A 14931-nucleotide genomic window follows, 5' to 3' on the forward strand; every position below is an offset into this window, starting at 1 on the left:
TTTCAGGTGTTTTCCAGCGAGTAGTAACAGCATCAAGTTCTATTTCAGGACCATACAACTGTACCAAATTAATCTCTGTTTACTTTAAATCCAGCCTAAAAATTTCCGTGTATATAAAGGTAATAGCTGGATTTAGGTGAGGAGGGTGTTTATATGGAAACAGTTTTAAGTTATGGGATGAAATATAGCATGTGTTAGCACTGAATCTTTACAAAGGCTCTGATTGGCAGCAAGTACCAATTGCAGATGTAAAAATAGCACAATTAGGTTTATGTGAGCGTGTGATGAAAACTTCCCACCCTCTAAAAGCATCAGTTTCTCCAAATACGTGGCACCTTCCCCTGTACGATTACAGTGGTCATTTATGGTGAATAATAATAATTCCCACTAAGATTCCTCTGCTGTACGTTGGAAAATGCCTCTTGAACAGAAGTAAAAAAAAAAAATTACATTGATTTACCTTCATAAACATTATTTGGATCAATAATACTGACATTCTTTTGTAGGTAAGTTTCCTTCCACTTGAAGATGCCGCTCTTTGGGAATATTATTGTAATTAAGCGGAATGGGACGGACGGGATTGCTTTTCCACTCACTGCAAGTTCTTGTTTATTTGGAAGGTGAGAATGAGTTGAGTACTCGCGTACATCAAAATAATATTAGTGATGTTTTTCCTGCGTATTATGTACTTTGTACTTGCAAAAGTAAATGCTTGTTTATTTGTGAATGATGTTTGGGAGGGAGAAGGTGACATTGGACTAAGATTAATTGTAAGACTAAGAAGCTGAACTTAATTTTTGTTGCTCCTTTTTGTCCTTTCCTGGCCAGAACTACTTTTTTTGTTGTTCTTTTTTTAAATTTCCGGAAAAGGGACTGGCACTAATACCCAGTTGACAAGCAGGCAATTGTATTCTTTAATCCTGAGGCAGTTTACAGATAATTGACTTGTGAAGTGAGGTACATGGCTTGTGTTTGACCATCAGTGCTCTTCCCAAGTTTGGTTGGTTGTTTGATAGTGGGTTTTGAGGTTGATCCAGCTATTTTACATTAAAAACTAATATTAATATACCTGAAGAACACATATGAAGACTTGACTAGATGATATTACTATAAATAGGCTTCAAATAAAGTGTTTTTACTTCTTTTAGACTAGGGCTGTTCAACACTTTACTGACTGATAGATATCTTAAATAACTAGTTATTCAGTTCTGAGTTGGATTCCATAGTGAAAGTTTATGGGAAGCACTTCAGTGTCAATAATACTGTTCTTTAGCAGATGATACTTAATGGTATAAAGATGAAGTTCTGCACTGGGAAGAGATGTCAGGAGGTTCTGTGAACAGCAGCTCTACTGTGACAGCTGCTGTGTTTGCTGCCCATGACCTACAGTGTGTCAAAAACATTAGAGATTACCTTAAAAAAAACCCAAACAAACAAACAAATCACAACAAGAACAATGAACCGTGAACAACTGAGTCCAAACACTTGGAAACACGGTCTTCACTTACTAACAACTTTTCAGAAGGCAGCTGTGGCCTCCAGGTGAGACCAAAGGTCCATTGACCTGATATTCTGTCTTTGAGAGGGATAAGTAACAAATGCTGAAGAGTGAGCTTAGGAGCTGGTATTTTCTAAAAAATATCCCACAGGTCTTCAGCAACTTGCGAGTCAGGGAACACGTAATCTCAAAGCACCGGGTATCTGTTGTAGACGTGTCTCTTTTAGCTGGTTGTGTGTGGCTTTTTTCAGAATTGACATATTTGATGTGTTTTTTCTGATATGGATTCTCTGATATTACAAAGTGTGAGCTCCTGTTATTTTTTACCGCAGTTGAAAGACTTACGTAGTTAATTTTCTTCATGTTGCCAAATTGAAGAAAGTATCATGCTGCTGTGCAATTATGAGCTGAAAAGTTGGGAAATCACCTAATTCTACAGCACTCAGATTTTTGTCTTTTATGTGTCTTAAAACTCAGATTGTATTTTCACCCGCAGGAGAACAGAATGTGATATTCGCATCCAGTTGCCTCAGGTCTCGAAAGAACATTGTAAAATTGAAGTAAATGAAAACAAGGAGGTAAGATATATGTATGTATTTTAATGACATGTGCAATGTGTTGTTGCACCTCATCAGATGGCTGAAATGTTTGTTTTCTTTTTAGGCAATATTGACTAATTTAAGTACAGTAAATCCAACGCGGCTGAATGGTGGTTGTTTTCAGCAACCTGTGCCTCTGAAGCATGGAGATGTGTTAACTATTATTGATCGTTCTTTCAGGTGAGTGCCAGTACCAAACTGTTAATGCCTCCATCCTAAAGTGTGTTCTGCAGGCAAACAGCACCCAGAGCTTTGTAGGAACAGGCCACAATTTTTGATATAGTTAAAGCCTTTAAAAGTGATTTGTATGTAGTGTTGAGGGAAGACAGCTATTTCAAGGTCATGTATCTTAGTAATGGGAATTTAGTCATTAACTATTTGACAAACAAAATAATTGTCTTTTTAAATATTTCTTCCAGATTTGAATATCCTCTCCAATCAACTCCAAGAAAGAGGCGTTCTAGATCTCCGAAAGCTGAAACACTGCAGGTAATTTTGTGACCTTTGGCTTATTTATTGCAAGTATGCTTGGAGTAGAATTGTAGAATAAGATCCTAGAATTATTGAGGCTGGAAAAGACCCTTAAGATTATTGAGTCCAACCATTAACCCAGCACTGCCAAGCCTGCTACTACCCTGTGTCCCTGAGAACCTGATCTACCTGTGTTTTAAACCCCTCCAGGGCTGGTGACTCCAGCACTGCCCTGGGCAGCCTGTTCCAATGCCCCACAGCCCTTTGGGCAAGAAATTGTTCCCCAGATCCAACCTCAACCTCCCCTGGCGCAACTTGAGGCCGTTTCCTCTGCTCCTGGCGCTTGTTCCTGGGGAGCAGAGCCCGACCCCCCTGGCTCCAAGCTCCTTTCAGGCAGTTCAGAGATCAGAAGGTCTCCCCTCAGCTCCTGTTCTCCAGCTGAACCCCCCAGGTCCCTCAGCCGCTCCCATCACACTTGTGCTCCAGCCCCTTCCCCAGCTCTGTTCCCTTCTCTCAACTCGCTCCAGCACCTCAAGGCCTTTCTTGGTGTGAGGGGACCAACACTGAACCGTTTTCAATTCCTTGTTCTGTTTTAGGAGGAATATTATTTTTAGCCATAGACTACCTTTCTGTTTAAAAACACAAACTCCTTGTCAGTTTCTGGTAGTAGATACTTAATAATCTGTTATGTTACTAATTTACTAATACAGGTAAGCTATTAAAAATTAATCCTTAGCTTTTTTGAAGAGGGTAGGATGCAGGAAACACAGAGTATATGCACTGGTTACCCTTGTACTTTGAATGGGAAAGTGTGCCCTGGAGAAATGAGCCTTTTGTTTGTTTGTTTTTCCAAGAGAATCTGTTCTATGTGCTAGTGTGCCGATGTATTGCTGGAATTTCTAAATGTCAAACTAAGCCTACCTTTTAATAAATTATTTTCATTAGTGGCTTTTTTGTTGTTCTCAGCAAAGTTTTCTCCCTTAAAGGGGATGGTGTTAGTTTGTGAGTACTGTGGCTATTTAAAGATTTTTTTATCATTATTATTTTTGTTTTATTTAAATAAAATTTTCCTATGTCTTATGAGAAGGTGAGATTCAAACGTGCCTGCATCTATTCCTTATGGTACAGCTGCTTTTAGAGCTGATAATTTCAATGGTAAAACAAGACTTGAAGTCTTGCTGTGTAGGTCCCCAGATGTGTTACTGGTCAATGTTCTTAAATTTTTGAAATATTCTAAGATTTCATTTGTGTATTTTTAATCCTGTTTAGTAAACCATGCATACGCTTATATAAATCTAGTGGTTTGCAGTGTACAGTTGAAAGCTAAAGTGTAAAATATTTGTTGCTCTGCTGTAATATTGTACAAATTTACAGGTTCTTCATGTTCAGCAGGTGGCAGAGGTGGAATTGTCACGCAAACAAACTTCAGGATGTAAAAGTCTTCCTGCTTCAGGTTAGTACTTGTTTTATGGGAGGTTTGTTTTCTTTTTCTCCCTGAACTGTATTTATTGTTAGAGGAAAAAATATAGTTGAAAAAAGCAAAATAAATGTATTTTAAGTCTTTTCAGTCCGAGTGCAACACACCTTGCTGTGTCAGTGTATTATCTCATACTGAGATGTTGTGATTTACCCAAGTCCTGCCAGAAGAAATCAGTTTAATTGCATCATGACAAATGGGCAGTGACAGCCTGGAATTGGCAAAATCCATATATATTGCTTCAGGTGATTTGTGCAAATTCAGTTTATGAAGATCATAGTGAAGAAGGGAGTTGAATACACCAGCTTCGCAAATGCAGTACAAAAGTCAGCTGAAACTGATACGGGAAGCAATTTCTTGTTACATTTTACTTTCCAGGAGCATCAAACAAGTATAATGTAGCAAACTCACCTTTGTGGTTAAAATTTAACTTTCTCTGCTGACCTAGAATACAGCTAGATCACTTTTGAGCTAATATTGCGTTAGCTCATGTATTCTTTCCTAATAACAAATTCTATAATTTTGAAGGTATGCGGGAAAGGTTAATTTTGCTGATTGAAATACTAGTTTACAACAGCTGTTTCCTGTAGAGCCACTAAAAATCTTCTAGAGCTACTATGTCCAGACAGTTAAAGATTATAGAGTAGTTGAATGCTGGGACTTCACCTTCCCATCCTTCTTGTCTTAAGTAATGCTACTGTTCATGGGAAGATACAAGGTTTGTTAATTGGAGGCGATTTATCTACAGCCAGGTTTGATTTTTATGACAAACGTTTGTTCCAATGCCAAATCCCCCCGGCTGTTTCAAAGTGTTGCATTTCAGTGGGTTGTTGTGAGTGCATCTGTACTCCCAGGATTTGGGTGATCGGTTCCCCGAAACGATAACAAGAGTCTTTGCTTCATTGTTCCATAAACTTCAAGGGAACAACTTGTCAGTTCAGTAAAAAAAAATACTGAAGTACTTGTGTGCGGTTGAGTAAAGGCTTTCATAGGAAGATGTAGTTTTCCGGTTTTTCCCCTGGTTCTCTTTCCCACCCTCACTCCTTTTCCCCTTTCCCAGGAGATAACTGACAGGCTTTTCCTTGTACGTCAGGTTCTCCACCTTCACCTTGTTGCAGGGAGTGACTTAGGGTTCTACTTACTGCAGAACAACGTTTAGATTTCTCAAAGAGAAGTGTGACTTTGTTTTGTTTAGCTGTAGACATTATTTACAGTCCAAAGCCTTGCAAGTACTCTTGTCTGAATAAACCCTTTTTTAACAAAGTGCAAAACAGGCCCCGCTTTGCAGATGTCTATAATGTCTCCGTGTTAGCCTTGGATCATTATTTTTTCCCCAGTCAGTTCCATTCTTCCCAGCAAAGAGCTCACTGGACCTTATCTTGCAAGTGTTCAGTGTAGTTTGTAGTTGTTTTTGCTAAATATAAGCAGAACTTTACAGCTTAAGATTTCAACAAATCCAGTTTATGAAGTAACGCGAAGCAGAGAGTATATTAAAAATCGCACAACCTTATACTTCTCGATGATTCATTATATTTAGTGTGCGATAGACAAATGACTGATAGGAAACAAATGGGGCTCATCTACTGACCTGCGAGTAGTAAAACCATTGCCATACAGCTTATTTAGCAGGGAGCGCTCCAAGTGGGCTCACCCAGGCTGCCAGACTTATAGAATAAAGTGGTTGACGTGTAGTCACGTTGCACACAGTGGAAAGGTCTGGAAGAGACTCCCTGCACCCACAGCTTCTCAGTATTAAATGGTTTGACTGGAGGGGAGGGAGACAGTGCATCTGCCACACACCTTTACAGAGATTATTTTCCATCACAATTAAGAATAGTCAACATGTATCGGCATTTGTGCCAGCAGGCTGGCATGCTGATATAAAGTAGTGTCATGCTGATATCAAGTAGCGTTGAGAAATAGACCTTGTAGAGGTATAGATTTGTTTGAGGTCTCAGTTTCTTGTGGCTTTAAAAGGCACCTTTTATCAGATGCAATCTGTTTACTTGCTTGTACCTCTTGCTCATGGGAAACACAAAGCAAAGCATGCAACTTCAAGACAAACAAAAGCATGAAATAGCAAGTGCCTGCCTGAATATGGGCCAAATTCCAGATTGCAACCTAAAATCTCTGCTCAACATTTCAATCCTAATGCTTCTATTATGAGAGAAATTGTTACAGAGCTTTATTTAAAGTACTTTATCCTGAACCCTGGTTGAATGTCTTGGGAGAGGAGAGGAAAGGAAGGGATGTTTATCTGTATTTATGGGACTTAGATTTGTAGCTGTGCAATTTTGAAGTAACTCTACATCTGTATTACTTTGCGTTTTCCTTTGCTTACTTTGTAGATAATGGTGAGTGTGAAGGAAAAAATGCCAATGAAAATAAGCAAAATACAGAGGAAAATATTTCCAAATCTGTACCCATCAAACTACAAACACCCAAATCTTCACACAGAATACATCAATCTACTAGAAAGCGAAATGAAGCATCTCCTTTTAGTGAACTCTATGAAAAACTGAGACGTGAGATTAAAGTGAAGAAACCTCTGCATGAGGGAAATGAATCCCCAAAAGCTGCAAAAGAAGATGGTAGGAGAGTTCTGCCACAACCAGGTGCTCGAATTTCATCATCAAGTTGTGTTTATGATTTGGGAAGCCAGACTAAAAAAGAACTAGACAGAAGTGAAAATGTGGGAGAATGTAAAAGAAAAGTAGAGCCAGATGTGATCTGTTTAGAACTTAATCAGATCTCAGCTGTAGGAAGTGCTGCCAGGAAGAGTTTTACCAGAAGTCCTCGAATTTCTGGTTCAAAGGAGGTGTCAAGAAATAGTGGTAAAAGAAGTGACGTGCAGGATCATAGGGAGCCCAGTACAGCAGAGAGATCTAAAGATACTGAAATAACACCCAAAGCCAGTAAGGAGAAGGATGGAAATGCAGCATTTCCCCGGCAGCTGTGCACTATACAACTCTTGGATTATCCAGATAAAATACCCAGCTCTGCAATAGCGTTCGGTAAGCCAGCACCAACAACTAACACGGCAAATGTTTCTGGAGTAGATAAATATGTTCTGTCTACACCAACATCCAGAAGGAAGAGTCTTCGGTCTCAGTTCGTATCACCTACCAAGGAAACCACTGGAGTGAATCCTGTAAATACCAATACTCCAACTCGACAAGGTGTGTCATTGAAACCTGAGTCTGTTTCAGAAATTTCAGCCGAAACTCAAAGGGAAGATTTGATGTGGAGAAGTGAGAGCCCCAAACAACTGCCTTTGACAGAAAAGAAATCCTTGAAACAAAGAAGAAATAGTAAACAATGTACACCGGGAAAACTTGTGCAAGATGAAGTGCCAAAAGAAATACACGATCAGGCAAATGCTGTTAACTCAAAAGAAGGATGTCCTGAAACTCCTGCCAGTTATTGTAACTCCAAGAGTCCCAGAAGAAATAACAGGCAAAGTCAAGAATTATCAAACAAAAGTTTCTGTTCAGAGAAACTGGCTTGGGAAGGGTTAACACCAGAACTGGCATCTCCTGCGAGTCAGAAATCTGGCTCTGGAAGGAAGAGGAGTCGGGCACGCCGGAGCTCTGGGCTGCAAACCGGGGAAGCTCTGGAGGCAAACGCTGGTCAAGAACATCACGACACGACCACAGACAGAAAAGACGGTGGAACTAAAGAGGAGGCGGCCACAAAGGGGGATCTTCAGAGACAAGATTCGAAAGATGCTGGTGTTACAGGACTTCGTAGGTTGTCATCAAAGAGAAGGTCGTCTGGAAGTGTGCCTGTTCCCAAAGACAATGTGGCTGCCTCAGAAATGAGCATTTCAGGCCTGTTGGCTGGAGAAGAATCAGGTAAATATATTTAATTCCCTCGTTTTTGTACTTGAGAAATTATCTGAGCATTTTTGTGAGAATATTTCTGCTTACATATAACGTGGAACTTGTTGCTGAGCTATCAGTTCTGAAATATTTATTATGTAGTTATATTTGACCATAAATTTATACAATTTTATATAGTTTACTTTATTGGATATATTTATCTTTAAAGTAAATTATCTTCTGATATGTTTCCAACTTTAAAATACAGGAGCGAGCACTCTTTTCTATACTGATTAAAATGTTGACGTGGATTCTTCAAAATATACAAAGATTTTCCATCGTTATTTTTAGGCCAGACGAAAAGCATCTCTCAGAAGAGGAAAAGCGTGGATTTGTTACTTCAGCCATTAGGAAAAAGAAAGAGGGTGTCTTTTGGTGGTCATTTAAGCCCAGAACTATTTGATAAAAGTTTGCCTCCCAACTCGCCCCTGAAGAAAGGGGCGATTCCTGCCAGACGGAGCGTTCCCTTCGGAAACTCGCCACGGGCTGTGCTCAAAAAGTCTCAGGGATCGAAGCTTTTTGTGGCCCAGGTAAATGTGAAGACTAATCGAGTTGCTAAGACAATGTGAACACAATTTATAAATTCTAAGAAATTACAGAACAGTTGTAAATCTTGGTTGATGTATTTTGAGAAGGGGAAGGTTTAATTAATTGCAAATTAAAATGGTATTTGAAATCAGTGTTTTTTAACTTCTACATTGTAAGAAAGGGCTCAGCTTACACCTTATATATACCTGTATTTATACAGATGTGTTTTTATTCACCTCACACATTATTGCTCATTCTCATGCGTACGCATGGATATATTTGTGTGTGTTTGTGCTCTGCAGTGGGGTCTGCAAGCTCCAGTTTACCATAAATAACAGAAAACAGCCATTTGTTGGCAGACTGTGCAAACCACTGCCACGTGGTTTGGCTAAAAGTTTGAAAACATTTGCTGCCGATTTAAGCTGCTTGAAATGTGTGTAGTGTACTTGATGTGGATAAAACTTGAATAAAGTAGTGTAATAATCTCAGTTAGTTTGTGCAGTTGAACTTGAATTTGTCTTTTGAGACTCTTGAGATCTAAAACTAGTTGCGAGTTTGTTTTCAGACACGTAAGGCTTTTTTAATTGATCTGGTAATATTTGATGCTATAACGTTTACTTGTCAGAGATGTCCATGACCATTTGTCATTCTGCTGTGCACAGTAACAATTTTATCTTCTATGATTTTGTTTTTCTACTAGGAACTTTCTGAACACTCACAGAAAGAAAAAACGTCACCCAAATATTTGCCAACCCAGAAGTCCCCGGCTGCCTCATCCCCCATGTCTGGGAAGGCAACACCTACATTTACTTTAGATTCTCCGGCAACTTACACAAAAGGACGTTTCTCCATTTGTTGCGTCACAGCACCGTTACCAATTGCAGAGGAGAAAGATGCTGTTGCAGAAGACGTGAATACAAAGGGGAAAAACTGTGCTCAAGTGAAAACACCTAAATCTTCTCCCATTAACCAACATGATAAAAGCATTTTGACGGCTACACTCGACAAGCAAACGAGAAGTGCACAACTTGCTTTGAAGGGCACTCCCCTGAAGAGGAGAAGTGGGGCTGTAGCCATTATCAACGCAAAAAGAAGAAGTGGGGCCTCTAGTGCCAATCTACTAGGTTTGTTTCAGCAATTAATTTTTAATATTAATTTAAATGCTTTAAAATACAGGAACAAAACTGAAGTTGGCCATTATTCATTATGACTAGTCCACCACATGACTGACATATCTTCTGGTGGTTTTTGGACTTGTTGGGAGCAACTGGGAATTGCAAAGTGTTACATTCTTTTGTATTCATAAAACAAATTGCTAAAACATTTAGAACACAAATCTTGATGTTCAGAAGTTGAAAAATGGTAGAGTTAAGGTTTTCTTTGCAAGTTTAGTTGCAATGCTGATCTTTCAAGTCCTTGGAGCTCGAGTAGTATTGAACTAAATCAAATCATATCGATTACATCCATTTTGATATGAAAACATGCACTTTACAGCAATCTAGCTCCAGTTTGTTTTCTTTGTGCCTTTTTTATACACAGTTGGCAACCTTAGTCCACGAATTGGACTGCACCTAAGTGTTGACAGTGTTATATAACACATAGAATTAAAGAATAGGGTGATACCTAGGTGTTAATTTGAATATTTTGAATCAGAGCATTTGAATTTGAATGTTGAACAATGGTTTGAAATAGCAACGGCACTGAAAACTTAATTATGGGAAGCTCTGCTTCTTGACATTTTTGTCTTGGAAGAACCTTACAGATAAGACGTCTTTGTCTTATGCTTTTATAAAGTAAATCAATTTTACTCTTTTGAAGTCAAACTTAAGGCTTCCCACCAACACCCCCATTCACCCAGGAATCTTTATGACTTTTTACCATCTGCATTTTTTTGTAGTATCATTTTAAACTTCTGAATTAGATACTACATACAATGTCTCAACGATGGGCTCATCATCAGTATTATTACATGAGATAAAATCCCAGGCCATCACAATACTTACTGGTTAATACAGCTGAAAGTGCTATTATTCTTTAGAGAAATAAGTGGGTTTTTTCAGTGACTTTCATTGTAACATTCATTTTAATACCAGCAGAGTATTTGACAAATATTAATGACATCCCACTTTTCACCAGCTCTCTGTAATGTGTAAGTGGTTTTCAACACCAGTGCATGAGTTTCTTCTGTAAAATGAAAAGACCACCACAGTTCTTAAAAGTTTTGTGTCCAAAATAAAGCTCCTCACGTTTCTCCAACATCCACAGGAATTCTGGCCAGGAAAAATAATATCCTTTTCTTCAGAAATGGCATTCCCCTTAATATCTCTACTTAAAAACATAATGATTAAATGTTATATCTCATGTCCCACCAGGGAAAAGTTCAGGTATAATAATGAACAGGACTGAAAGGCTCGTGGCAGGTTTCTATTGAGAAAGGTTATTTCCTTACAAAAAGAGTGAGGGTGGAATTGGATCAATTCGATTCTAGGATCTAACACCTATTTAATGCTGTATGAAGCTTTTTGTTGTTGTTTTGGTGTGGAAAGCCGTGCTGGGTACTTGGCCCCTTGTTAAACTTCCGTCTTCCAGTTGAAAGCATTTCACAGAGCACTTCAGATGTTGTCAGATGAGACAACAAACAGTTTCCTACACCCAACTGCAGCAAATCCATTGGAATCATAAAGAAATAATTGTGAACTTCCATGTGTACAGCTGAGAATTAAGGTGGATGTTTCTCTTTTGCTTTCTAGTTGCCAAATCTTGGGCAGAAGTGGTAAAATTAGGTGTTGCAAGACCACAGTCAAAGACTGTTAAAAAAAGTGTCCGAAAAGGGAGATCTGTGAAGAAGATAACCAAATCACCAAAGGTATTCTTTTTCTTTTCATATTTGTATTTTTTATTTGGTTTAGGGGTTTTTTTTGCATAACCACAAATCAGCTTGCAGGTATTTTGCTATAGAAGCTGGATGCTTAGGAGCTTTTAGTATGATATTAAATGGGTGTTGATGTCTTTGTCACAGCGGATAAGAAATCTGGATTTTATATGACAGCAATCTTTGTTTGCTATTTTATTTTTCTCCTTTCTTCTTTGCAGACTCCAGATAGAAAAATCAAGAGTCATTTTAGCACAGGTCACGCAGAGTCACCTGCTACAATAGTTGTAGGTAGAGCTTATTCCACCATGGTCAGAACAGCTGGACGAGTCCCTAAGGTGATAAAAAACCCTATTTTGAAGCTAAACATGAACATGGACGAAAGCTTCACAGGTAAGTTTTTCAAGCCTGTTGTTCGCTTGGCCAACTATGTAGTTCTCTTATCAATACATATGCTTATTTCTCTAAATATAATTTATAGGAATGACTGAAATGTTTCAAACTCCAGAAGATAAGAGTGGAAAAACTTTACCTGTGGCCACTGTTCAGAAGGCTGATTTTACGCCAACATGTACTGCGATGGAAATGTCTGACTTGCACACTCCTGAGGAAACTGGTAGGTTTGTTATTTGAAAAGAAAGGAAATGATTTGGTGTATTTAGGGGTAGTTGCGTGTGTGCCGCTTGACATAGTGAGTAGTCTCAGCCTTGATGTACCAAGATGAAGCATCTGGCAACCCCTAAAAGCCACCATTGATTTTCAGCGTGTATTAAAAGACATTTGTGTAGCTCCAGTTAGTTTTTATGTAGCTGTTATTTGTCTATTCATTCTATTTGATATGAAACTTCAAAACTGTTGAAGTATTGTGTCCAGTAACTCTTGTGCTGAAGCACAGCCCTTTCTTAATCGGTTGTCTCTGGATACATCTAAATCCAGTGACCAATGTTCACAGTTTAAGGTGTCAGGTTAGAAGGATTTGTATTAAGATGGTGCTTTGCATCTTTTGCTAATAACTTTGCAAACCAGTCATTGTGTCACTGCACAACTCAAAATTATTGACATTAAAATACTGGGTTTTTTGCATCTGGATGATGCTGTTAGTCATAGGGTTTAGTTTTATGTAGTCCTGCGAGGAGCAGGAAGCTGGACTTGATGATCCTTATGGGTCCTCTCCTACTTGAGATACTCTATGATTTTATGATACAAATTTTACAAAAATCTCTTGGTTTTTGCCTCCTTGGTGTCAGAAAGGTCAAACGTATGTTCTTTAATGTGAAAACTTCTGAATTATGTCTGATATTGCTTCAAAACACAAAGGAAATTGCAATTAAAAACTCACACCACTAGAAACTTTAGGGATAACAGAACACATTAATTTTATATCATATTAAATAAGAAAAAATAATCAACTTTGTTTATAGTCATTTTAAAAAATGTATGCTGTGCCTTGCAGAAACTAATTACTAAATCCATTGTTGATGCACATTTTTGGATTTTGGGTTGTAGAAGACTCTGGTTGTTTGAATCTGTTTTACTTAGACAAAAATTGGAACACTTGGATTTTCTGCTTCATTTGTTTTCCAAATTACATAACTATTCCTCATTTCAGGAGAGATGATGGTGTCACCATTAAATAATTCAGATGCTTCAGAACAGAAACAAGACAGTCCGGGCTTTTGTCACTTCCTGAGAGAGAAGTCTCTAAAGTCTGTGTTTGATGCAATAGCCACAAAAACTCCTGAAAAAGGAAAAGCTGTGCTGGAAGAAAATATCAGTGTGGATAGTCTGACAATTCCAGATGAGCATGTGACTCGAGTGAAATCGGGAAGGAAAAGGAGGACCCCAAAGCAGAAGTTGGAGCCTGTAGAGGCCTTGTCAGGCATCAAGGAGCTCATGAAGACCCCAAAGCAAAGATCGGAACCAGTAGAGACTTTGTCGGGCATCAAGGAGCTCATGAAGACCCCAAAGCAAAGATCGGAACCAGTAGAGACCTTTTCGGGTATCAAGGAGCTCATGAAGACTCCAAAGCAAAGACCAGAACCAGTAGAGACCTTGTCGGGCATCAAGGAGCTCATGAAGACTCCAAAGCAAAGACCAGAACCAGTAGAGACCTTGTCGGGCATCAAGGAGCTCATGAAGACTCCAAAGCAAAGACCAGAACCAGTAGAGACCTTGTCGGTCATCAAGGAGCTCATGAAGACCCCAAAGCAAAGACCAGAACCAGTAGTGGTCTTGTCAGGCATCAAGGAGCTCATGAAGACCCCAAAGCAAAGGTCAGAACCTCTGGAGACCTTGTCAGGCATCAAAGAGCTCATGAAGACCCCAAAGCAAAGGTCAGAACCTGTAGAGACCTTGTCGGGCATCAAGGAGCTCATGAAGACCCCCAAACAAAGGCCAGAACCGGTAGAGGCCTTGTCAGGTATCAAGGAGCTCATGAAGACCCCAAAGCAAACATCAGAGCCAGTAGAGCCCTTGTCAGGCATCAAGTATCTCCTGAGGACACCAAAGCAAAAGTCAGAGCCAGCTGAGGTCCTATCAGGCATCAAGCGACTCATGAGAACCCCACAGCAGAAAGCAGAGCCAGTCGAGGTCCTATCAGGCATTAAGAAGCTCATGAAGACCCCACAGCAAGAGCTGGAACCTGTTACAGATGCAATTGCCTTTAGAAGATTGCTGAAGACTCCACAGGAAGCAGGAAAAGCTGTGGCAGGTGTTACTTTAACTGAGAAAACTCCAAAGCTGAAATATCAACCGGTAGAAGACATGATTGGGGTCAGCCGTCTTTTCAAGACACCAAAGGAAAAAGTAGAACCCGTGGAAGATATGTTTGGTATCAGCAGACTCGTGAAGACTCCGAGGGAGAAGAGTCAACCAGTTGATGATTTTGTGGGTCTGCAAAGGCTTATGGCAGAACCCAGGCAGAAAAGTTCCAATTTTGAAGTGGACTATGTTGGAGTTACGGAAATGTTTGATACACCAAAGGAAATGAAGGTAAAATACTTTTCTTTAGCTTTTGGAGATAATTTATTTAGACTTTGAAGCCTGTGGTGGAAATGAATTCTTAGGCCTGAAAACTGTGAAGATTACGATCTTTCTTTTTTTTTTCTGGTCATGTGTTCCTGTTATGTTTAAACCATCCTCTAAATTGCTTTAACACCATAATGTAGCCCCTAAGGTTTTCACTCGTCGCTTCCTGAACAGACATTATTTTACAGAGATAGCTAAATCACTGTTCATTTGCATGTGTTAATATGTATTTTCTTTGAGGAAACCCTAAATAGTTACTGAGGTTGCTCTGGGTTACCATTCTGACCTCCTAATTCACAATGGCACCATTCCTGTCATTTGCGAATTTTATTAGTATTAATTTTTATGTTAATTCCTTGATTTCATATTAGAGAAAAGTATTTGACAAGACTTTTTGCAGCTATTACTATACATTAATTTTGCATTGTTAGACTCTGTTATTTCTTGTCCTGTCTAACATGCAGTTATTGATTATTGTTTATTCCTTAGGTCAAATCAGTAAATGTTATGGATTCTAAGGAAGAAGATACTGCACCTCCTTGTACTAATTCCAGTCATCAGAATGGTAAGTACAGATA

At 39.0% G+C, this 14931-nt stretch overlaps 1 protein-coding gene across 1 annotated transcript in view; it reads left to right on the forward strand.

The window, feature by feature from the left end:
* Positions 1-528: 528 nt before the first annotated feature.
* Positions 529-14931, forward strand: part of MKI67 (marker of proliferation Ki-67) — a gene marked incomplete at both ends in the record, with an annotated part of 19405 nt that continues 5002 nt past the window's right edge. The window contains 14 exons of the mRNA XM_080348280.1: positions 529-620; positions 1995-2076; positions 2162-2277; positions 2517-2586; positions 3943-4021; positions 6394-7899; positions 8218-8456; positions 9155-9578; positions 11205-11320; positions 11548-11719; positions 11808-11942; positions 12936-13657; positions 13898-14317; positions 14843-14918. Coding sequence (XP_080204406.1) covers positions 529-620; positions 1995-2076; positions 2162-2277; positions 2517-2586; positions 3943-4021; positions 6394-7899; positions 8218-8456; positions 9155-9578; positions 11205-11320; positions 11548-11719; positions 11808-11942; positions 12936-13657; positions 13898-14317; positions 14843-14918 — 4249 coding nt within the window. The remainder of the gene's footprint in view (positions 621-1994; positions 2077-2161; positions 2278-2516; positions 2587-3942; positions 4022-6393; positions 7900-8217; positions 8457-9154; positions 9579-11204; positions 11321-11547; positions 11720-11807; positions 11943-12935; positions 13658-13897; positions 14318-14842; positions 14919-14931) is intronic.

Source organism: Nesoenas mayeri, assembly GCF_963082525.1.
Source record: "Nesoenas mayeri genome assembly, chromosome: 7".
Classification (NCBI taxonomy): Eukaryota; Metazoa; Chordata; class Aves; order Columbiformes; family Columbidae; genus Nesoenas; species Nesoenas mayeri.